This window comes from Polyergus mexicanus, unplaced genomic scaffold (genome assembly GCF_030449975.1).
Source record: "Polyergus mexicanus isolate NDT 795.1 unplaced genomic scaffold, iyPolMexi1.0 SCAF_3, whole genome shotgun sequence".
Taxonomy (NCBI): Eukaryota; Metazoa; Arthropoda; class Insecta; order Hymenoptera; family Formicidae; genus Polyergus; species Polyergus mexicanus.
In genome coordinates this window covers 66,847-92,836 of record NW_027223323.1, presented here as the reverse complement: position 1 = coordinate 92,836, position 25,990 = coordinate 66,847, and the positions used below count along the sequence as shown (strand labels likewise).

Below are 25,990 nucleotides of genomic sequence, written 5' to 3'. Positions count from 1 at the left end.
GAGATGTGCATACATTTAAAAGTCACACAGGCTTGTTTTTAAAGTATAATTTATTATTTTTCATGGTCTATTTTATATTGTTATTAAGATTTCTTTTCTCAAATTTTTTTATACAAATTTATTATCGCATAGCTGCAAAGTACACGAGAAGTACACGCGGACGCGAGGTTCAGCTAATTGAGCGGGGACTCGATTTCGAGCCGGTCTCTCCATGTTTTCTCTAGGCGACGCACGTACCACGGAAACCACCGAGGGCTGACTGGCCGTCGTGGATTGTGCCAAGAAAAAGGAATACATAGACGCGTGTAGTTTTACTCTTAAGTCGATTAAGTTCCTTTTTACTTGAGCCTCCACCTCAGGCGCACCTGGGCAGAAAATATTTCGAGTGGCGGTTTTAAAATCTCCGGGGTGCCTCGCGTAGAGACGTGACCGAAGGGGCGATCGGTGGTTTTATCCGACCTGAAAACAATGGCAGCAAATTGGAAGGCAAGGCAATATCACGTGGACTTTCGAAGCACGTTCTCGTACGAGGAGCCAAGTCCGTCTTCTCTGCTTTAAATATTGATTCCGGAGATTGGCGAGAATCAAACTAGAATTCTCAAGGGTTTTCGCGGAATCTGTTTTGCCTAGCATTACCTTTTCTCAACAACAAAATACCAACTATACGCGCGACTGCTAAAATAAAAGAAAATGTACACGCTAATATATAAATATTTTATATCTATGCTTACAGCTATTCGTCGAGTGCTCTCATGAAGTCTTCACTCAACGGAGAACATGAAGGCCGATTATTTATCGATAATCGCTAAATTATGTACGTTGCTAATTCTGTTTGGACCGGTTACAAATGTCTACTCACTCGATATACGTAAGTACACAATTTATAAGAACAAAATTTATATATTCAATATATGTATATAACAAGCACAAAGGCGCAAGCATTTGCATCTAATAGTAGGCAAATATGAAAAAAAAAAAATGCTTGAGATAGACGATATAAAATTATTTTAAAACTATTATAATCTAAATATACGTCTCTTAATGCATGTTATCAAAAAAATAGAAAGCTATTAAGATAACATTAATTTCTTCCTTTGGACGAAAACTTTACTTTATAATCAAATATTATTCATATTTTTGCTTGGATTATTTATATTTTTATTTTGATTCGCGCATTCACTTCTCTGTTATTTATGCAACTCGATACTTTGAAAAATATCAATTTAAAAAAGCTTTACTGTGAAATATCGATAAGATATGCTTTGAGCTAAAACTAGCGCACAATTCTTGCGAGCGAAATGACAGACCAATAACAAACAGGAAAAGAGAGAGAGAGAGAGAGAGAGAGAAAAGGAATCGCGTGCGGTCAGCTGCACGAAAAGTCAAACGACGTGTTTCCGGGCGAATTCTAGATTGTTGCAGCTGCGGAAAGCCCATTCTGCAGAGAGGTTCTATCCTTCCTTACTTCGTCCGGTACCGCGTCCGGCAGCTTTCTCCCTATCTCCTTAGCCCGCTCCTTCTCGCCTGTCAAATTTTTCATCGGGAGCAGGTGATTTCCGAGTTTTTATTTTCCTCCGGCCTGCACTGCGATGGGGGTGCTATCAGTCTAAAGTAATGACTCGCTATTCTCCATCCGCCCGGGGGATCAATTATTTTGAATCTAATGCGACAGGATAAATTGCATGCCGCGGAAGGATCCTTCCACCGCCTCCTTTTCTCCTTCGACTCCTTCATCCCTACCACGGTTCACTGGCGAAGGTAGAGCAGCGATTTTGCGCTCAGAGAAGCGCGTCGCCCTCGAAAAACAGCCCTCTCACAGTACCTCGAGCTATATAAGCATTTTGCATCTCGGCAAATTGGTCAGAAAGTTAGCGCGCATCGATTCTACTTTTATGTTTATAAAGAATATAAATTGAAAAATTACATCACGCACTATATAAAGTTGTCTATCATATCTATATTTTGATCTGATGAATATTGTATAGCCTTTTAATAAAAAATAATTATAGAATGATGGATGCTTCGATCTTCTATATTTATTTTTTAACAAATAACATTACGTATTATTACTCATTTATTCATTCTATTCGATGTAAATTGAATTTTTCTTCGCGTTATTTTAAATAATACCTTGAGTAATATACCGCTCGTATATAAAACGAGTAAAATTAATATAAAATATAATATCTAATACATGTATAAAGTCAATTTATTCTATGCAAAAACTTGGCATTAAAAATTGTATAATTATATGGACGAAAATATACGAAGACTTTATATATCTTAACTTTAGAATAACAAAATAAAAAAAAAATATTTATTTAAATAAAAATTTTTAAGAAAGCGCAAACAGATTCAAACAAATATCAAAGGCGCTAGAAATATCGAAGAGAAGTTTAAATCGGAAAGCTTTGCGGGGTATGTACAATATATATCTGAGAAACTGTGAACGCACCAGTGACTCTGATCAAAGACGATCGTTGATTTGCAACGATTCGTTGAAATATTTGAACGGAGTGTCTTTTTTGTGGTGCGAAACTTGCTGGAATTCCCAACGAAACTCTTTCTTCCACAATCGATTATCGCGGCGTATAAAGCGCTATGGTTTTCGAAAGAACGTTCAAGCCGCTTAAGAAGTTCCCGAGATTATTGATGTTTCCTCGAAGCTTGCAATAAAGGAGCCGTGTCTCCATCTCCTCTTGGCTGTAATACGATTCACGATGATATATGTGCCTAAAATATCGCCTTTACAGTGCAACACACGAGTTTATATGAGAACTTTTGCATTTGCACTTGAGCGTTAAAAATTTCACCTCCTCTCTTCAGAATTCTCGATTATTTGAATAATTCATTTTTGCAAGCCATCTTTTAAATGTTTATTAATAAAATATAATCCCGACCTTACACCATATTAAACATGGAGAATGTATGTACAGTTGCGTCATATCGTTACATACGACTATGTCATATTTTGCAAAAGGTCAGCGCCGTTACTCTTACACCTTCCTTGTGGTAACGACTTCCTCGAGAGACAACTTAATGGACGAAAGGTCGTGGAAGCAGAGGAAACTACGAGGAACACCACCTAACGCGTGGAACGCTGTTGACACGAATAATCTTACCACGATTTAAAGATTTTTTTCTCTCGGATCTATTAAAACAATTTCACTTAGCTTAAAGATGCGCTTCATAATAATAGACGATCTATCAATTAAAAAAAAAAAAATCATACAATGGTGATTCGTTAAAAGTTGTAACATCATTATGAAGCTTTCGCCAAGCCTCGAGTTGACGGAAATAAAATCTCAAAAAAACGAAGAAAAGCGTTAAAAGGCGGATATAAGAAGGAAGGTTATTCAGGACTGTAGAAGGATTGGAGGGCAGGGGGAAGAGCAAGCGGGCGACCATTGTTACAAGCTTTTGCCGGTACCAGGTTCTGCTGGCGTTTCCCTCGTTATGGTAAATGGTCTGTCTATGTGGTTGGGCAAACGGTTACACAACGATAAGTGTTAGCGTCGCCGTCTCGAGACAGTTTCGAGGATCCGTTTCGAGGATCCCTGCTCTCTGTTCTTCTGTTCTTTGGACGGACGATAGTTTCACGACTGTCGTAGTGGAGATTCTCTAAAAGGTGTCCGGTGAGCTCTTAGTGACTACTAAAGATGCCCAAAGACTCCCATTATCCGCGAAAAAATCATTTCATTCTGCGCCATTGGAAGTATGTACCATATATGAGTTACATAAGACAATACGCGCGTTATTACTTTGGTAAGTTTGTTTTAATATACCAGCATGCCGAAGAAGAATGTTAGATATATCTAGAATATATAATGACAATGCTTTTATATAAATTGTAATATAGACGTATAATATTAATGGGATATTAGAGAGCCTAAGTAACTCAGTATTTTTTGACTGATATTTTTTGCTTTCATCTGCGCGACAGTGGACTCAATAATAAAAAATTAAGAACTATGATAAATTAAGTTATTATCAATTAAGTAAATCAATTTGATCAAAAAATCTAAATGTAAGGGATGATCTGATATAATATATACTTTTTGCTATTACAAGATTAATTGCCTTACCGAAAAAATTCGTGACATATTTTAAATATGTAAATGGCATTGGTACACGTTAGCAAAGATATGCAAGAGCGCAATAAAACTTTCTAATGAAACTTTTCTCCAGTTTTCTTAGCATGTTGAAATTTTTTCGTATAAATAATATATCTTTAATCTATCGTAAACTTGTGTAAAATAATCTATCAAAAATATGCTCCGCATGATAAAGGAACAAAGACGGTTACCAGAAAAATTACACAATTTTCTTCTAAATTACTTTAGATTAGACTCTTCTTCGATTTAATGCTTCCAGGGTGATCGTCTAAACTTCGTTCTAAAGTACTTCCGAAAAAAAAAAACTCTTTATCATTCTAAACGTCTATTTTCATGCACGAGAATCCGTTCGAGGGTGATTTATATATTTTCTTCGGTCGGACCAGCTCTCATAAGTCGACCAGAGGCGTTTAACAACGTTATAACTTCAGTAACTAGGGCGAATTTGCCGGCAAGGGAGATTTCTACACGTCGTTCTACTTTCTCGCCGATAACAAATTAGCCAAGTTCAATATTTGACTTGGTAATGATTTCGGCATCGCTCGCATTACTTACATGATCTATCTATATAGACATATAGCACTCGGTGACAATTTGCTTAACTTGCTGGAAAATCCATCATAATGAATATTATCAGTACACGAATAAAATTATAAATTAGTTTTTCTCTTAACACTTGATATATGCGATAAGTATTCCATTTTACGTAATATATTTTATTTATTTTATTTTATTAATTTTTACGTAATATATTTTATTAATTTTAATTATTAATTTAAGAAAAATAGCAAAATTTTATTACAAAGTTTTTATTGCAAAATTTTATTACTACGTTTTTATCGTTAAATTTTATTGCAATATCAAACAATATCACATTAAAAGCATAAAAATAATCGGATTTTTTATAGTATTTGATACTAATATTCTGTTTAAAATGCTAAAAAACATTTTACATATTCTTCGATTAATAAATGATTCTCTTTTCATATTCTATTCAATATTATAACCATTAACTTTTTATTATATTATATAAACCAACAAATGCAATATTTCATAAATTAATACTTCCCATTAATAGCTATTATTGGCTTTTGTAATATTTATATAATTGATTTTATTGTATCAGAAATTATTAACAGAGAAATTGTATTTGTATAATATCTAGCATGTTATCATACATTTTTTATACATACGTGATCATATTATACAGATTGATTGAAAAACAATTTAACCGTCGAATAATCAAAACTAATTACAGGAAGATTGTTGATTAAGATGAGAGAAATTGATACTATAATTCTATGCTTTCCATACTTTCTTTCAATCAAAATTCAATTTTTCTTTGTCCTCTATTACATCTTTGCCGATAGATCAAATTCGTTACACCTTGGCGATGATTTTGTGCGCTTGAAGTAAAATTCCTATTCTTCTTCTCACAACTTTTCTTGTTTTCTCACATTATTCCGTTTAGCCCGATATCGCGTTCGACCTTTTTCCCGTTTTCCACTAGACGATTCTTCTGCCTAACCTTTCAATTTGAAATGCAGAAGAGCTTCAAGCATTCCCAGCTAAATCCGGAATCGTATTGTCATCGGTTAATTCTGGATTCCCCTATGCTATTTTTCGCATATATAATGTTGCTTTTCCATTGTGAATCCTTTATATCACTGTCAAAATTAGATCAACTATGTGGAAAAAGACAAATGAGTAATAATCAGATTTAAGACTTAAATTTAATAATTTATTTCTTATTTAAAAAAAAATAAGTGATATTTTAATATAAGTAATATTTTAACCCGACAAAAAAATTTATCTCACGATAAATCGATGTATATATAAAAATGTTTTTTCAGTTTCTGTGTTTGTCTGTTCCCATTCTTTGTTCTTCCACCGTCGCTTAACTGAATCGACCATCTGTGAAAAACCAACCTGACTTTCCCCAGATTTGAAATGCAGAACAGTTTTTCTCGAGAATGAAAATCCACAGTGAGGTGGAAATGTCATCTTGTCCAAGTTTAAGTCGCGTCGCCAGTTAATATATCTTAAGATCTTATCTTTCCGGAAATAAAATAAAACTTGCTCACAAAAGTGGCTCATTATCTTTTCAGTGTCGGCATCTTTAATTATACTGTAGTTATCTATATCCAATTTTGTTTACCGCTAATAATAAATTAATCTTTTCTTTCCAAAGTTATATTGGAAAGAGAATCCGTGTAAAGCCACATTTAAAATCTCGAACCGGATTTACAACGAAAATAGAGTCTTGAAAATTATTCCAAAATATAAAAATGTGTACTTATGGTTTGCGTTTGAAGAAAGATGGGAAACGATGAAGAAAAATATCAAATGTATTTCTAACATTTTGAAATTTTCAAGTTTATTAACATTTATTTGCACACATTTAATATTAAAAATATTAAGAATTAATTATATAGTGCTAGAAAGAAACAATACCATGGATTTTTTTTTAGCAAAAAAGTAATATTATTTCTTAACTTTAAAATTTTATTCTTATAAAATTAAACATAACAATTTTGTCTATTCCTTTTATTCTCATACTTTTATTAGAATCTTTAGGCACGTAATCCGAGTTGCCGTATTTTATATACAATATAGAAATGTATATTAAAATTTTTTACAGTATTATGTGCATTTTAATAAACCACAAGGTAACGCTAAAGAAAGGAAAAAAATGTTAATCGTGTTTGAAATATAAAAATATACTTTTATGGATTATTCCATGTTATTTATTTTGAAAATTTCCAGAATATGATAAATTATATATATAAAAATTCTGAAGCGCAAGTTTCTCGTGCAATAGGATGTAATATTTAAAAATATTTGTAATGTTGAAATAAATTGTTATGAATGATTTTCTTCCTTTTCTAATCCAAAATTAATATTTTTTTCATAGAAAAATGACATTCTTTATTAGCTGTAGGTCAATCTTCGATTTTCATCTCTACGTAGATGAATGAAAACGTCATGCCTATAGTAGCTCATTGTCTTTTCAACTTTCATCTTCTCTTCGTCGTCCAGTTTTTTCTCGTCTAATCTTTGTTTAACGCGCTCGACAGCTTTTTCTTAAGCGAGGCAACTTGGAAAAGAGAATTCAAATGAGCGACACGATGAAAGCTGAGTTACAGTGTCATATTTACAAATAAGAAAATAAAAAAAAAAGAACAAGAAAAAGACGAACTCATATTTTAAAACGAGGAGATTTGACCGAGTTCGTCTTTGAAATCTGTTGAAATATTAAACATCTTTTTACATTTGTATACGAGAGAGAGAGAGAAAGAGACTGAGATAAATGTATTTATTGTGTTAAATTATCTGACAAGAATATTTGTGATGAAAATTTCAAGCTGGCAAACCATGCTTGGTAATAAAGCTCATTCCTATTAAAAATATAATAATATAAATAATAAAATAAGAGCACACTCTTACAAAATTGCAGGTGTAAAAATCTCATAGAGTCAAAAGAAATTGTCCGTAACATGCGGAATGTAAAATATTTACGTAATTTCTGTCGGAAACACGTTTCAACTTTTTTATTAGCCAAAGATTTCGAAGCCAAATGTCGAATGTAAATTCGATCGTCGCGCCGAATTACCTCTTGAATACCAGATACGCATAACATGCTCGAGCGGAGCGCGCGATGAAATGTTCAAGCAAACGGCGAAGTGCAACGAGAGTTCTACGGAATACGTTAGAGAAGCTCCTCCATTCTTGTTGCGTTGGAGATAGGCATTCGTCCCTTCTCCCTTGAGCTCGAAGCGCTTCTCCATCCGAAAACCATTGTTGAATCTTCGAAGCCGTATAGGTGGTTAATCTTTGACTGTTTATCTCCACGTGGAGATAAGACGAGGAAATGCACGTGTCGGCCCGTCGTCTCTTCAGAGTCACCGTCACCTCCGCGTCCTCACCGCCGCCTCTTTCAATCTCGTATGGTCCCGCGTTTTCCATTTTCCGAACACGCTTCGGAAAAAGGGTTTATGCTATAAGGGATGGAATGTTAGAGCGTAAAAGAACGTCGGGCTGGGGGAAAAGGGACGATGGAAGCGAAGGGGTGGCCGCTGAAAACCATCTTCCGGATAATCGTATTACCCGCTGGCATTGTCTACGGCTAGCCAATTCGAAGTAATGAGACAGAGTCGGTTACGGAGAACAATCGGGCTTCCACGGCGTGCAGACGCCGCGACGTGCCTTCCTACCTTATCCCGTCTTCCTTCTCCGCGCGTCATCCTTTCCAACCACCCTCTCGCGGACGTCCTTCCCCTCCTCCACTTTCGCGTCTGATGGTTCCTCCGTTGCGCTATCTTCGCCTCGCCCTTCTGGTTTATAAGGAACACGTCAATCCTACGAACCGTCGTGCACGTTAACTCTCATCCTATTCCGTTCTTATTCCCAGCCAACAATCTACGAGCTTCGAGCCGCCCGACAGCGCACATAAACGCCTTCCCTTTCTCACCCTTACAGAATATTCATATTCCATACCGTGTCTTGTGCGCGAAACGTAGATAAAGTACGTTATATTGCGTCAACAGTATTGTCTTTAAATAGAAAAATAAATCATATATGAATACGAAAAAAATATTTGATTAAATATATTGTGATTAATATATATGTATAAATCACAATATATTTAATCAAATATTTTTTTATGTATAATATAATATTTTAATCAAATATATATATATATATATATATATATATATATATATAATAATACAAAAAATGTTTTAATATCTAAGGGTGATTTCTAATAACGCGTTTCAAAGTTTTCTCTGTAAAATTTCTATAAGATTTAAAACAATTATTATCTGGATGTTTTAATCTCACAATATAGTAGATGGAAGAACATCACCTTTATGTTCCTTACTTTTTAATTTCGATCGATCTCTCCTCGTCGGATTTTTCAATATCAGCTCGTAAGGGACGCGTCAATTTCGCGACCCATCATACACGTTAAGTCCTTTACAAGAGCAACCATCTGAAGATAATTCTTATCTATATCCAATTTTCCTTCCCTCTTTCAGTTTCTTCTTCGTTCTCACAACGCTTTCTACCACCTTTCTTTAAATATCATTTTGAAACATTTATTTGTAAAATATCATTCACGTTTTAAAATTTTAGAACGTGAATTTAGAACGCGCGATAATTCGAATATGTCAAATTAATGCGCGGGAATTTCACTTGACTTTGCACTTTCCCGAGCCGTTTCTAGCAAAGGTATTTATACGCCTGTTTCGTAATCAGCACGTTGATGCCTGTTAGTTCGCAAACTCTCCCATTATTTTCCTGGTTACTGATTTCATCCGCTGCCGCTAATTAAAGTGCACGATAGAAAATCTATCACTCTTCGATCGTGACTCTTTTAACTTCGAAATAAACAGCGCGGAATTAGATCGTGGTGATTTCGTCGTTCTCGGCGGTAGAGAAATCTGATGAAATATGATGAGAAACGAAACGTCAAATTTATTAATAATTTAATAACATTTGAACAATACGAAGCAAGAGAAATATATATTCCAAAAGACTAAAACTACTAATAAGAGACGGCATATATGTAAATATATTTAATTAATTAGTTAAATACGAAACGAAAATTCTTCAAGTGTTTGGCCAAATGTAATTATATGATTCGTAAATTTGCCCTTGTACTCAATGTGCACACAAAACAGCGTTACCTTCTTCCAGACTTTATGTGCTCTAGCTAATAGAATTTTGCCATATAGATCGAAGGAATCTTCCCGCAACGCGTCGGCGATATGAGTTCCTCTCGCCTGAGATTCCCTTGTAAAAAATGTTTGCCGTTTCATTGTGCTATTATTATCAAGGATTATTTTTCTTATCACGCACAAAGAGGGAAAGATGAAAAATACGGCATGCGTGCTTAAACAAAATCACTAGCTTACCTATACCAAGTTTTCGAATAAATCGAGAGAAGGATTTATTCTAAAACTTGGCAAAGAGATAGCGGCCCTTGTTATCAATGAAGATCACACATTTGTAAATCTTGTTATATAACTGTACAGTGTTGCTTCTCCTGTATCGTCTGCCAACAATAACACACGCTACGTCTCACGGAATGTTTTTTTTTTTTTTGTTTTTTTTTGAGAGGTCATGCGGGGAGCTTTTTCTCTTACATCAACTGTAATCCAGATTTGTGATAGCGTTTAAAAATTCGTAGCATCGCGCGCATACTTTTCAACGCCAAGCTGCGAAAGCTTTACGGCATTTTCCGAGAGCGAGCTATACGTCCATTTCGTAACTTTACGATTTATGATGTGCGGAACACGTAGCACGTAAATTTGCGTTCGTATTCCCCGTGTTCGAGCGATGCGATACGATACGATATGATATCACACAGATGGATACAGGCTCCGTCGACTGGAAACAGTGCGTGAGATTAGAAAGCATCGAGTAGGAAAAAAGAGCTGATGTACGCGATAAAAGATGCTAATTGAATTGTAATATATCAACGACAAAGTTAAAAAATATCACTTGATATGAAGGCAAAATATTTTATTCACAAAAATATTTTTAACTGCATTAAAATAATATCATACACGCATATGTCAACCACAATTTTATATTTTCCTAATTTTTGTTTATTTCATCACAGTTCTCCCATTGGAAAATAAATAAAAAAATCTCCTTTCCGATAAATAAGAGTTAAAATATATCAATTAGCATCTTTTCAATTTTTAATTTTTTCTATTTTTTATAAATTGTTTACAAAAGAAATTTATACTCTTCTCTCCGTAGATCAGAAACATGAAATTTCACGAATACATAAACGGTAGCATCATCCGTTCGCGAGAATGATTTTTGATATATCTACCAGGTATATAAATATAAAACCGGAATTTTTGTATAGAAAATATACGTTTATTGTATGAAAATGATAAAAAATATTTTATTCCAAGTATTGCCCATTGCTAGCTATACATTTTTCCCATCTCTCTGACAATTTGTGGATGCCGCGCCAAAAAAACTGTTGCTCCTTTGAGGCAAACCAGTCATCGAGCCATTTTCGTAGATTTTCGTAAGAAGTGAAGCGCTGCTCACAGCAAGTGCGTGTCCCATCGATGCAAATAAGTAGTAATCGGATGGAGCCAAGTCTGGTGAGTAAGCCGCATGCGAAAGTATTTCCCAACTAAACGCCTCAATCGTTTCCTTGACCGGTTTTGCTGTGTGTGATGGTGCATTATCATGAAGCAAAATCACTTTGCGTTGCCTTTTTTGATATTCTGGTCGTTTTTCACGCAAAGCTTGATTCAAATCGATCATTTGTTGTCGGTAGCGTTCAGTATTAACGGTTTCGCCAGGTTTTAGCAGCTCATAATAGATCACACCCTTCTTCCACGTTCTTCGTTTCTCACGTCAAAATCGCCACTTTTGAATTTTTTAAACCACTCAAAGCACCAAGTGCTCACCAAGAGCATGCTCACCGTAAGCTTCGACAAGCATTCGATGCGATTCCGCAGCAGTTTTCTTCAAATGGTAACAGAAAATCAATGCTGTCCGCAAATCGTAGTTTCCAGGCACAAAATTCGACATGTTCAACGCTATTAAAAACTATGCTGTTGTATGAAACTTGTATTGTTGTGAGTTGAAAATCTTTATCAGATGTCAAAACAAGAAAATGGCGCCAATGACGCGGGTTTGACGGTAACTACATTGACAGCTAGGACCATCTATGAGCAAACCATTCCGGTTTCATATTTATATACCTGGTATAATGCAAACATGTTACCAAGTTATTTATTACGAAAAAAAAACATAGAATGTACAAATGACATAATAACAAATCTTAAGTTGATATCATTTTAAATTTAACTTCCCAGCCAAAAACTAGTTTGCAATTGCTATGCGGCCACGTCACCTGGAATTCTATTGCAGTTTCCCCGTATTACACAGACGGGCATTCGGTCTTTAACTTTACGACGTTCTTCCAACTCGCTCGTTACAATAAACACGCCGTTACGATGGACGCCTCAGAAGCCGCTATGGCACAGACTCCTAGTCTTAATATTCTGGCAAAGTGGCCGAGAACAATTTCGCGACTAACGCCGTAACATATTAAAATGCGCGCTACTACTGGCGATCCGGGCTCTTTAACAGAAAATTCGTTAGTCATTAAAGGTATGCATATCTTAAAAGGCATTACGAATATTAAATTATTCACTCTACAAACAACAGTCTTTCGATGATTCAAAAAATTTAACGTATATTTCATAATTACATACATTGTCGTATTTAAAAAGAAAAAACTCTAATTAACTTATTATTTTATATTATATTTCATATTATTATATGATCCGTAATTATTTATTCGTTTTATTGCATCTCTCACGTATTTTAACTCGGTTATAATTATTCACCGCGCTCACATTATCGGCTTCTGAATCGTGTACGTAAACGCAATAATAATCCAACGAGAAATAAACAGAAACGGTAGAGAATGTAATAAAGGCAAAAGTGCGTAACGGGATACATGTGATATTTCATACAGTGTGGAGAGCGCATATCTACGCGGTATAATAAAACTTCTGACGAACCGGATGCTTACACATCCGCGAGCTGTACGGATATACGTCCCGCTCGTCCATCCTATTCATCGATATCACCGAGTATCGGCAGTTGATATAAGAAATTCACGTTCGGCTAGACGCATTCATTTACGAGGTAAAATATAGCCTAGTGGCGTGATGGTTCTCCGAATGGCGTGGTCCCGCGACATCGGGTGAAATTGTGTCCACGTATAATATACCATATATACACGGATTGTGTGTGTATATGTATTATTATATTTACACATCTATATACATCATGTAAATATATGCGTTTTCGTCCTCGAAAACCCAGGCCTTCCAACTCACCCTTCTCAGCCACGCAGTGCCACGCAGTACCTGTCTTCTCGCCGGATTGCCGGCGGTAGAAAGAGGGGAGGGTCCCTTGGAAAACGGAAACGCGAACGTGTCTCGTGTTAACGTCGTCGCGAACACACATTCGCAGATGACGATCTACGTATCCCACGGCACGTAAATCGGAGAGACCCCTCCACCCCCCCCCCTACAACGAGCAAGGGCTGTTGCAAAGTTCTGTCGTGCATTTCTGATGGCTATCATTTGGTATTGTAATCCCGGACGCACTGGGACGAGAGCGAGCGTGTATACGCGATGATAATGGACGAATGATCGTCTAGTCCATCGACGTACACCGCTAACACGATTTTCGAATTGCGCCTCGGACTACGCGATAACGAGCCGACGAAGCTGATTAGTAATTATCTTGTAATAATCCTGAATTTTGCATGCAAATAAAATCGGTAACGTAGCACACATCGAGTGTTCTATCTTTATTAACGATGTTTATTAAAGCGATGAAACAACAAGGAAGTTTTTAGAAAATCGTTTGGCAAATTCTCGCGTTTCATCGCATTGATCCTTGATAATTCGCTGCCTTCGACCGTCACTATAAGCAGGAATCGATAATTCCTAAAAATGGAAGACGGGGCAAGCGCGGTTCGGAAAAACATGGCCATGCTATTGGCAAAGGATCAACTGGACCCTGTAGTTCCCTTCGTGCTTAGTTCGCAGGATTATAGGCGGGACACCTGACGTACTCCCATCGGAGAGTCCGAACGAATTGTGAACCAGATGGAAACAAACAAGAAAAGAGATAGAGGGGAAAGAGATCGAAAGAGAAAAAGGAAGATTTTGCTTCCCCCAGCATGGCTGAGTTCGAACAGGTAACATCGAGACTCCCCAACCTGGAATTCTTATTTCAAACGAGACGAACAGGAGGGATCGCCATGCAAAAAACGAGACCCTTCGCTCATCCGTGCGGACAAACGTACCCGAAGAACGGAGAAAGCCGGATTGCGCGGAGAACATCGCGACAGGAAAGTTTTCGAGCCGGATTTTCATTCGTAATAACAGAGATCGAAGTGGACCAAGTTAACGCACACACAAACGTGGGATTAGCTTGGCAATAGCATTTATGGCGTAAAATGCGACTTCTTCAAAATCTGACTTTCGAGAAGTTTACATCTTATGATTCCTGTACAAATCGCCGATAAGATTTTCTTGCATTTTTCAATAAGTTAAATAAAAACGGGAACATTAAAACGGTAAATGCTGCGAGGGTTTACAAGGGTATGAATATAACGGGCGTTTTAAACGAAACTTGTATAATACGGCAATCTACATTGCCTCGACACGTCATGCGGGGCTAAGGCTGCGAGACTATGGAGGTGCCAAGACGCGCATCCGCCAATCCTGAAGGTGTCTTCGTGCGGCGCTGACTGTGGCCGAGGTGTCCGGATTTCCGGCTGTCGTGTCCCCGGATTCGCCAAATTGCACGCCACCTGGCAAGACGAATAGTTCGACGTGGAATGCGTCGCAATGAATCCACGAAACGCCTCGTATACCACCGACCCCGCGTCAGGATTCACCTATCTGGACAATGGTACGAGAGCTGTTACTTACTGGCGCTGTAGTCAAGGGAGGCACGCACACACGCAGGCATTCCGACGAGTACAAATTGAATTATAGAAAACGGAGAATTTCCGGGAGATTATATCTGAAAAATATAAGCAAACCTCGCTTTTTCAAGCATCTATAGTATCGAATTATTTAATAAACTTTATACTCAATATTCTAGATAATTCAAATACAATACGATACGAGTATTATATTGTATTTCAAAAAATTGTATTTCATAACAAATTTTTTTTTAATTTTTTTAGAACGTGACTTGATTTTTAATTCCTTTCATCGTAGGAGCGTTTTACAACTCTTGTGTCTCATTTGCCTTTGTCGATTCCTATTTTCTTTCTTTCTTTTTTTTTTTTGTTCTAAATTGTCGTCCTCTTTCGATACTTATCCCGTTATATAACTCGCGCGAAGTACGCGCGCGAATATAATACGAATGATAGATGGGAGCAACGAAGTATCCTTTTCTCTTGGGGTTTGCGTTATTTCGTGCCGTTTGTGAGACCAGCGTGGCTTCTACTATTGTCGATCTAACGTTTGACACGTGTTCCTTTTCTCTTATCCGCTTTATTTGTGGATCGGGACAAAGCGCGAGGCGGAAGAATATTTGCGCAAACTGGTGAGAAAGATGGAGCGAGAATTCTATGCGAATACGTTTCCAAGTTCAAATGCCCATGTGATTTCCATGTGTCTCGCAAATGTAGAATATCCAAGGAAGGTTACAAACGGCCCCTTGTTGCTACCGTAACACGCCAATCTAACGCTTAAAAACTTAGTGCAAAGTTATATTAAATTTCTTTGTGTTATGATAAATATATCTTTGTATATACCTTCCGACAAATTATATTCCACATTTTTTTTAATAAATAATTGTTACAATAAATCTTTTAACGTTTACATATATTTATATTATATTACTAATAACTAAAATATATAAAAAAACACAATTAAAATAGATAAACGACCATAGGTATAAACCCAATAGAATTGACGTTATTGAAATGCTCTCGCATCGTCTCACAAACTAGTGGATTAAATTCTCGGGAAAATGTTTTTTGGCTTCGAGCCCTTGTCATTGTCGGCGATATTTTCGTTTTTCTAACAGCGCAAAGCTTTTCCTTGCAAATTTTCCAATTTCGCCGTTGACAGATCTATGAAGTTTTTAGTGGATTATCGTTGTAACGGCGTTCTAGGAGATTTTGACAGACGTATCGTTCCCGCGTAGAGCTACTTTCGAACGAGCCACGGCGATAACGACGATCACAATGTTTATTACTCGAGAGTGCCTGACTTTATTTCCGTGAGAAGAAATTCCTTTCTACCGATCGTTCACTTCACGTGTGATTTCTCTAAGAGGGTTGCCGAACCAACCGATAAACCGCGGAGCTGACAGGCATGAGAAAAGATTTAATCGACCATACGCGTACTCGCGTTCAATTGTACGCTGCCTGAGATCGATAAAAACAGGCTTGTACGAGCGAAAGATTCTTCCTGCTCGTTGATTTGAGAACCGGAAGATACGTTTCTCTCCGCGAGCGTTTTCCCCTACCTCTCTCAAATCACACTCGCTATTCTTATTCACTAAGTAAATAAATCACGATTTGAATGTTTTCTGATATTTATTCTATAAAAGAATAAAAAACGTAATCGTAATTGATATGATAACGAGATGAGATATGTATTCTTTTCTTTCTGCTCGACGAAAGAACGGCGAGGGTTTCAGAGAAAAATCTCGAACTGGCTGGCAAATTAATCTGTAAGCTTGATTTAATCTGTAAATCTTGATCTTTTTTTTTTAATTGTAAATAAAAAAAATATATATATATAACAGATCGTCGTTCGATCTCGTAAAGCAAATTTATTCAGGGCGATTGATCCTCGTGCGACAGTCTTCCTACTGCGGAGTTTCATTCGCTCGCGCGCCACAGCTTTTTGTTGTCTAACGAAAACTTTAATGGAAAGATTACAACCGAATAGACAGTAAACGTAACGCGAATTGGAACGTGAATGAGATCGCTGAAAGACTAATAAGTATAGTGATTGGATAATATTCCGGCGGGGATGCGCCTCGAGGCTTCGAGCCATTTGCCACTTATCCCAACTTCGCGAACGACGATTGCAACGACGACGATGTCGTAATTGCTATTTACGTCCGCGATTCCCGCGAATGCACTTTAAAGAGTGCTCCCTGCTGGCACAATAGCGATATCGCGCGCTCTATTGTTCCTTTTAATTGTGATTGTCTTTAAATAGCTTTGTATCGGGCAAGGTATCATTTTTATGGAATATGAGAGTCTTGAAAAAATTTACACTCGTAAAAAAAAACGTTATTTACATTTTAACCAGCTTGTTTATAATATTTTTTTAATAAACATTTAATTTCTCTATGAACAATCTTGAGCGATAATTTTCAAGATTTTTCGATCATGAGAATTTTCGAGAACTCAGAGGAATACGAATAGAAATAGTAACAAAATTATAGCTATTGATTACAAAATCGATTTCAACATCCGTCCCAGATTTAATCCATTTAGACGAACTAAATCATTACAATTGTGTAACGCAAATAACTGTGCATCGATTATTCGAGAGAAATGCTGTAAAATTAAGTTGTAGTAAAAATCATATAATATATGGTAGACACACAATCTCATAACAAGAATCCAGAATGTAATGATAAAAATAATACACGACATCAGTAAAGCTATCTATTAAATTAAAATATCGTTATGTTTCAGGATCATGCAACCGGTCCCTGGGGATGGAGTCGGGTGATATACCGGATTCAGCTATCACTGCGTCCTCATCGTACGTGGCGAACGTCGGACCACGAAATGCCCGGTGAGTATATTACTTTTATGACGTATCTCTTTTTTTCAATGTTAAAACATACGCTAGTAACGTATTTGTAATGCACTCGGGGAAGGGTGAACTCAACTTCGTCCATCATTCCAGTTTAACGCATCAACATCATCCACGGAGTGCATCCATGCATTATTTTTCTTTCCTCGCGTCTATCCCTCTATATTTTACCCAAGTATCGCGCGCGTTTTGTTTGTAAATCAACAATTCCATTCATCTATTAATCCATCTATTCGAAAGTTCGCTTCACCCGAACGATAGCGATATTGATTCAACGCCTCGCTGGGAATTTAACTTATTCAAATCTAATTTCCTTCAAATTACATACCTAATGACTATCAAACGCACAATTCGGTTACGAAAAGCACTAATCGCGTTTTATGAAGATAGAGAATGGCGTAATATTTCTGCGAGGTAGAAATCTATTATCGTTTAAAAATAGAATTACCCGTCATAATTAAAAAGTATACATTTTAGCGTATAAAATATGTAACACATTATATTTAATTAATCGATCCATTTTATTGATATGAAAATTAGCAAAGTAAGAGAAGTGGAAAAAAATTGAACTTTTCATTCACTATACAAGATAAATGATTCGTGTCATTTTACTAGTCAATTAACTCTTAGAACAGAATGTAAAAATTTATTATAAAAAGCACGCGAATTAAACAGATGGTATTTAATTAAGTAAAACATATGCGATATGTAAATTGAGAAGCGGATCGTTCGGCCAGATTATTATCGTTTCAGCGGCGGTTAATTAAAGCAGTAGTAAAGGCGATCATTGATCAGACGTCAGGGTAACCTGACAAATGAGCACCGCCCGAAAATTTGGATATTCCAAATTATCCGTCTGAGGAGAGCTCATATATATATATATATATATATAAGGACCTAAAGAGCTTGACAAAAAAAAAATATATATATATATATATATATTTTTTTTTTATTATCAGTGAACAGAGAGAGAGAAAGAAAAAGAGATGCGATGTTCATTTATTACTCGCGGTCAAAGTTTTGACCAAACTTTAGCTGAGCGAAAAATAACTCAATATTCTACATAATGGCATAGGGAGATACCAGGGTTCTACCCGTTCGCGGCTTTACAATATTAATAGCGAGCTTTGTTCATACTTAGTTGGCACTTCTCACGTATGCAAAGTTTCCGTAACAACACAATTTAATAATATGAAATTTCTATCAACCGCGGGTACACAAAATTTCTCGGTAATAATGAAAATCTTTTGTACTGAAGATTATGTTATGTGAAAACTGTAAATGACAAATACGAATTAATGTATGCACAAACGCTACTCGGAAGTCAATCGTCAATGAAAGGCGACGGGAAAAAGCGAAAAATTTTCTCGATCTAGGACGAAGTTAACTTTGTTATTATTAAGTACGAAACGCCACTTGGCCAGAAGTGGTTGAAGCTGGCAAACTTCTATTGAAGCCGTTTAAAAACAAATGTAAATAATTGACGCGGAGGAAGAGAAAACGTGAACGAAGCGGAATAGAGGAATAAGGGCGAGAGTGAATCACGAATTCATTGTTTAAGTATACTTTTCAGAGGATGGAAATTCTTAAGACCTAAAAAAGTGATCCCGCGATTTGTCCTTTTTTAATTGAAACGATGACAAAATTGCATGATATAATCGAGCAAAAAGCAGATCCTTTTATACTCGGAAAAACAATGGATAAACAATGACAATTTCGCGAATGAAACGATAATTTTTTTCTTCATCTTTGAAATATCCAACCTCCTTTTATGTTTATAGTCCATCTTTTATAAACTATTAAACATAATAATTATAATTTTGTGCATTTTTAACAACTTTTTAATTATATATTCTGGTAACACAATCTACGCAATTATTTCTCGTAATTTATTATTTTTCTTTCTTCTTTTAGTTTAATTATAAATTCCTAAATAAAAAATAAAACATATATATATATTGTTTGTAAGATGTATATAGATACTTTCCAACACTGTATATAAAAGATATATAAATTTATTATCAGAAAAAAAATAAAATTATTAGGAAAACCCCACGTATTTTTATAAAATTAAGTCATAGATGTTAGTTATATGGAGAGAGATATCTCTAGAGAGCACACTAATATTTTATACAGACTCCGAAAGGAAACCGCCGGCGGTGCTTGGTGCCCAAAAAGCCAAATAGAGAAAGGGGTATACGAATGGCTTCAAGTCGATCTACATGGTGCTCACGTCGTTACCGGTGTGCAGACACAGGGCCGTTACGATCACGGTCGCGGTCAGGAGTATGTTGAGGGTTATACAATAGAATATCGACGTCCTGGCTTCGCTCAGTGGCGCCGATATAAGCGCTTGAACAACGTAGAGGTAAGGCATATCTGTTGATAGTCTCTATAAGAAATAAGTTGAGCTCAATTTGCCGAGCTTATCGTTCCCTATCGTTGACAGTTTTTGGTTAATTAACTGGCATTGAACAAAGTCGATCATTACGTTTTGCTCTAATAAATCAATGTAAGAATAAATTAATATAAAAAGATAGTCTGGGTGGTAACTTTTAATATTAATTTAATTATAATAACTTTTTAATTATTAATTTTTTACTAATATTTAATTATTTTATTAAACAATTATTTTGATATGGCCAATATATATATATGTATATATATGTTGATCTTATATAAATAACAATATGTGCAACATATATAAAGTATTCTTTGAATAGTGTACAGTGGGAAAGCAAATGATTGTAGAATTTAATTGCAACAAACATTCAATTGCAAAACGTTTTACCTGAGAACACCTCGTGCACAGATTATTTGAAGTTTACACTGTGTCTCAATTGGAACAAACTCAAACAAATCTACGTAAACGATACGCTCATAGAACGAAACTACAAAATCGATTGGAAACACGCTCACGTGCTCTGGTGTCGAACTGAAATTTTATTTCAATTGAAATACAGGAGACTTCGAGTTGCGCGAAGTCGCTTGTTCGTAAAGTCATAGTTAGAACTCTACTTGGCACTCCCTTAACGATGCTTAATTGATGGAACTTTTCTTACGCCAATTAATTAATCGTGAGAAAATTTTATCGTGGCTTAATGCTTCTTGCAGAAAATTACGTGCAATAATAGATGATGAATTTCTTGTTTTATTAAGATACTATATCTCTATAAGATGCTATTACACGGATAAGTGTTTATGTACCCAGACAGCACAAGGATGTCCTTAGGATGTCCAAAGAGCATCCAGGACATACATGTAGGATACCCTCAGGATATCCCATTGTAATCCTCAGATCTCCTCTGGATGTCCTGAGGAAGAGTAAATGATAGCCGTATATTAACCTCTGGAGAATCCAGGGAGATCCTGTGGAACATACTAAGGATTTTTATAGGATATGTTAGGGATATTTTTCGTATGTTTCAAGAAGCAAATTTTAAAATTTAAATATGAATTAAAATTATGTTTTGTTATTTACTGCCAATATTAAAAATCTAATATTATTAAAAATAGTTCACCGTTCTTTAATATTTGAGGCTTTCGTGCTGTACATGAATATTTTAGGTTTGGCTCCCGGATTTGAGTTGTGTAATATTTTCTAAACAATCCAATATCTGAATTCCCTATGTTGGGATTGCATCAGAAATTGAACTGATAGAAAATAATTACATTTGTAATTTCCTGTCAGTTGCTCTTTGCAAGCTTTATATAATTCTCATGACCAAATCTCAAATACGAGTTCGCGTGTCGCATAGCGGTAAAAAAAACGAACTAGCGGTTGAATACTATTGTTTGTAAAGTTTTTGGAATGTTGCGAACAGTAACATTTCTCATGAAATATTAAATAAATAATAATTTTGGATATATGAAAATGTGCGCATCAAATTCAATTATTAACATTAAACGAAATTAATGTCAACAATTAATTGCACATGTATATGTCCTCTGGAAATCCAAAAGACATCCAATATAATAGACAGGGCAGATATATCCTACCAGACATCCAGGGATTATCCAGTGGACATTTATAGGACATTAATACTTATTATAATATACTTAAGATTTCTAAATTATATTAAATAGCCGACACAACTAAAAATAATTATGTATGCATATTAAATTTTTATAAATATATTTATAATAATATCTTAAAACATCCTACAAATGTCCTGAACTGTCCTGGGTATTCAGGATGATCCTGAGGATGTTTTGTGCTATCTGGGTATTGGATGTTGTCTAAGAAATTCGAGAACAGTTTAATTATCACGGTTTATGTATCCTTAAATTTTATTTTATCGAAATGCTCGCACGAAATATATATTATAATTTAATTGATAATTTTTAATTAATATAGAACTTCTTTATTCATTATCATCACGTAAAAAATCGATAAGCTTTTATTAATTATCTCTGAAAAATAAATTCAGACAAAATATATATATTTTTCTATAGTAATATCAAAATTCCTTTTGTTTTACGATCAATCGGATCGCTATATTTTCCCCCCTTTGAGTTGGATTTTGCGAAGTGTTCCTTCGCAGGATCCAGCCGAGAAACAGGGAAGTGAGAAACGGCAATCGATAAGCGATCTACTCCTGTGCTGAAATTGTACGTATCGTCTTCATACCGTATAACGTATGGTTAAGCGTCGCTAAAAGTGCAACTTCCCCTTTTCGAGAGCTAGACATTTCCAGCCCTGCCTTTTCCCATCTCTCTCTGCGAACTTCCTCTCCTTTCCTCGAATATCGCGTTCAAGATTGAATCACGCATCGCTGCCTTCGACATTGCGCGTTTCTATTGTAGAATTATTTCTATCGCGCTCTATTTCGTTCAATGTTGTAACTCTTATATAAATAGATATCCTAGTAAGTATCTCATCTCGTATGTAACAATTTTTATACGACTATAAATATATAATATAATAATAAACGATGAGATAAATGATAACAGATTTATGACGTTTAATTTGATAACAGATGTAAATAACCTTTATATTTTCATATATTTCGAGATGAATACTTCATATATTGTGCAATACATTTATTTTATTACATAAAACAGTAGTTAATAATTTACCGTGTTATTGGTACGCAATATGATTGATCGTGAAATATAGAATAAAGTAGATTTAATAACATAATCTTTGCATTATATATGCATTGAAGAACAATCTTTTCAATATCTATGTGATAATAAAACTGAAATAAAATTACATAAAATATAGTATCGCAGACAATTTTATACATAATTGATTCTGTTACTATTTTCTATTCAAGGGAGATTTACAGCTCAAAATTGTATCGGAAAATTCATATTTAGCGCGTGATGTGTTGAATGCATTATATCATTGATGTAACGTGTGACTGTCATTAATATCTGATCGCATATTTCCATTTAAGACATCCAACGTCACCGTCAATTGGCAGCATCATATTAACTAACTCCAAAATTGAAATGTCTATAAGTATCAAAATTTTTTCAGACTGATCGCGAGTGTCCATCACTATTATTTCAACATCAACGCAGTATGGTCTTCGCGATAACAGTCACACTGTCAAATCCGCGGCTGTTTAAAAAAAAAAAAAAATCATCTTCTTCTTGTCTCAACGCTAAATAAAAAAAAAAAATCTTCCTTTCATAAAGTGACATTGTTGTCAGTCAAGGAACTGATCCTCGTGACAATTGAAGCGTGAAAAATGGCTTATTTTATTCCTTCACATTTGCTGTTTTATTAATACGTATTACACTGTTCCGCAGGTCTTGATCGGCAACAGCGACACCTCCACCGTTGTATCGCACAATTTAGTTCCACCTATTTTTGCTAGCCAAATCAGGATCCTACCGCATTCCGAGCATAGACGTACAGTTTGCCTTCGCATCGAGCTCAAAGGATGCCGAGATACGAGTAAGTATTTTACGTACGCACGAGAAATCCGAATCTAGTTGTGCGAGAGAGAAACCATCATTTTTCTACCAATAATATAATTTTAAACTATATTTTGGTAAAATAAACAAAATAATGCTAAATATGATTGCCTACATTATTGAGAAATATGTTTCATATATTATACTTTTATAATGAAAGCAGTATAATTGTGTAGCGATGATTAGCGCGATGATGATGAAATTGTCGATAATATTACGTTCATCAAAAACGTTTTTATGCGGATAAGCAAATGTTTCCATTATCCATCACATCCCGTCAGATAAATTTTTGCATACTAAATGATTGTTATGCATAGCGAACTCATTTGGATATTGCAAAGCCAAATTATTAAAAATTACACAACTGAGGCAATTCACGTCGGATATTATTATTAGCTCGTGGATATTAAAGTCATTTCCGTGTTACTGATAAATTAATAAGCACAACAAACAAAACGAAAACAACATTAATTTACAAATATTATTCTCGCTTAAACGTACAATATTATGATACGTCGTATGTTTTATTATGAATCCGTTTCTTAAAAACCCATTAAAATCGATTAGTCAAAATTATCGAAATTTCTTTGTTGTTTTTTTTTTCGCCATGTTGATTGGTTATCTCGATACGTTGTACGTTATTTTTGTATCAAATCAAATCATTGAACGATTTCGTTGAGTGCTTGAAATTGTGGATATTTAAGATCTCGGAACCATATATGTAATTATGTAGCTATGTAGCACATAATTAAACGAGAATGATGCAACGATGCTTGAGTAGGCATCGATTAATTTCGAAATCGCAATTTCATTCGATTTGCCGAGACATATTGAAACGGCTAAAGGCAGGGTACCAATGGGTCTAACTACAATGCTAGATCTCATTAAAGTAACGCAATAGCGACAAATCATTGCTAAATCGATTTGATACATTTGTTTTCGACTTAATTCCAACAACCGTAATGTCTCTTATACGTAGAATATCAATGCATCATTAATGTTCGTATGATAAACGAGTACGTTACGCGAAGACAATAAGAAGTTGCCAAACAAAGACAATTTATAAATTTCCCGACTTCTCTCGATTTTCCTTACTCTCTAAATGAATAAAACTTTTTTAAAAAAAGTCAAACAAAGCTGTGAGTCCAAACAGAAGGAAAAGAGTACATATGACAAAAATAATATTATTTCAATTTTTAATTATTAATAATTAGCGTATATATTGATGAAATCTATCGATCGTATTATCAATAAAATAATTCTTTATTTAATCTCTATATACATTAAGATAGTAAATTAAAAGAAAAGAGATACTAAAAAATTTCTTCTAACCTTTCCCAATATATTTTCATCTCATCTCAAATTTTTCTCAGTTTTTATTGTACTTTAGACTCGTAGCATTTCTGAATAACATTTAAAGCATGCCAACATTTTAATTTATTTTCTCTCCGAGCTCTTAGCTTTGATCTAACAAAGTAACGAATGTTAAGTATTCGTGACGCATACGACACACTCATTCCCATAATTTATATACAGGTGCGTGGGTTATATATAACAAACATGCTGCGCGCTACCACAATGCTATTTACATAAATTTGCATACAGTTTCTTTTCTCGTTCGTGTTACCTTACCCGGTTCCTAAAAAAGAATTCAAGACATAATTTTATATAAATTCTATATAGCTACGCTTGCGCAAAGCTTGAATGAAAGCATATATTATAGACTAATGAACAATCGTTTTTGGAGGGATTATAATATTTAATAATAAATACATACAATAAATAAAAATTTGTTCTTTGCATTTAAATGAACAATCTTGCAGACTTTAAATAGTATACGATATATTTGTAATAATTATTTATCTCATTATTCGCGTATGTGAATATGTATTTCTTTGTTCTACATTTTTCTATTATTCCAGAATGATGATATAACACAAAGAATCCCGTTGAAAAATTCCTCATTATCTGCTAACAGCAAAAGCATTCCGATTTCAAGTGAAAAGCTAAGTATCTAAGTCGGCATATGTGTTTTATATCAAGAAAAGAAGCCGTGTAAATTCAACCGATAATATTAAACAAAGCAAGACGAAACCGGGAAACGCAAAAAAATCATTAAAACCATAAAAGAGCCTCATCTCTTTATTCTGTTTAATGTAAACCATTATTTTCATTTTCCAAAAATATATATGAGAGTGGATAAATAAAAGAACGTTCAAACATTAAATTAATTAGTGATGAGATTCAAAAAAGAATTTATTGAAATTCTTTAAAATACATATATATATATATATATATATATATATATATATATATATATAACGAAGAGTTTATCGTTATATATTTTATATATTAAAATTTTTTATTATGATTTTTTTTATCAGATATAATTCTATTTGTAACATATTGTTTACCTGCATGTACCTCTGTAGATTTTATCGCCTTCGCGATATTTTTCGATTGCATCGTTTAAGATAAGTATATATAAACCAGCAAATATATCGATGATTATCTCAAGAGCCGAATAATCTCAATTTAATTTTCATACACAATCTCTGCATCTTTATTATCAATATCTAT

General features: G+C 34.8%; 1 protein-coding gene across 1 annotated transcript in view; it reads left to right on the top strand.

The window, feature by feature from the left end:
* LOC138931631 (discoidin domain-containing receptor 2) overlaps positions 1 to 25,990 on the top strand; it is a 78,001-nt gene that overhangs the window by 36,173 nt on the left and 15,838 nt on the right. Inside the window, exons 2-5 of the mRNA XM_070292600.1 lie at positions 734 to 868; positions 17,359 to 17,461; positions 19,619 to 19,850; positions 23,243 to 23,390. Coding sequence (XP_070148701.1) covers positions 778 to 868; positions 17,359 to 17,461; positions 19,619 to 19,850; positions 23,243 to 23,390 — 574 coding nt within the window. The 5' untranslated portion in view covers positions 734 to 777. The remainder of the gene's footprint in view (positions 1 to 733; positions 869 to 17,358; positions 17,462 to 19,618; positions 19,851 to 23,242; positions 23,391 to 25,990) is intronic.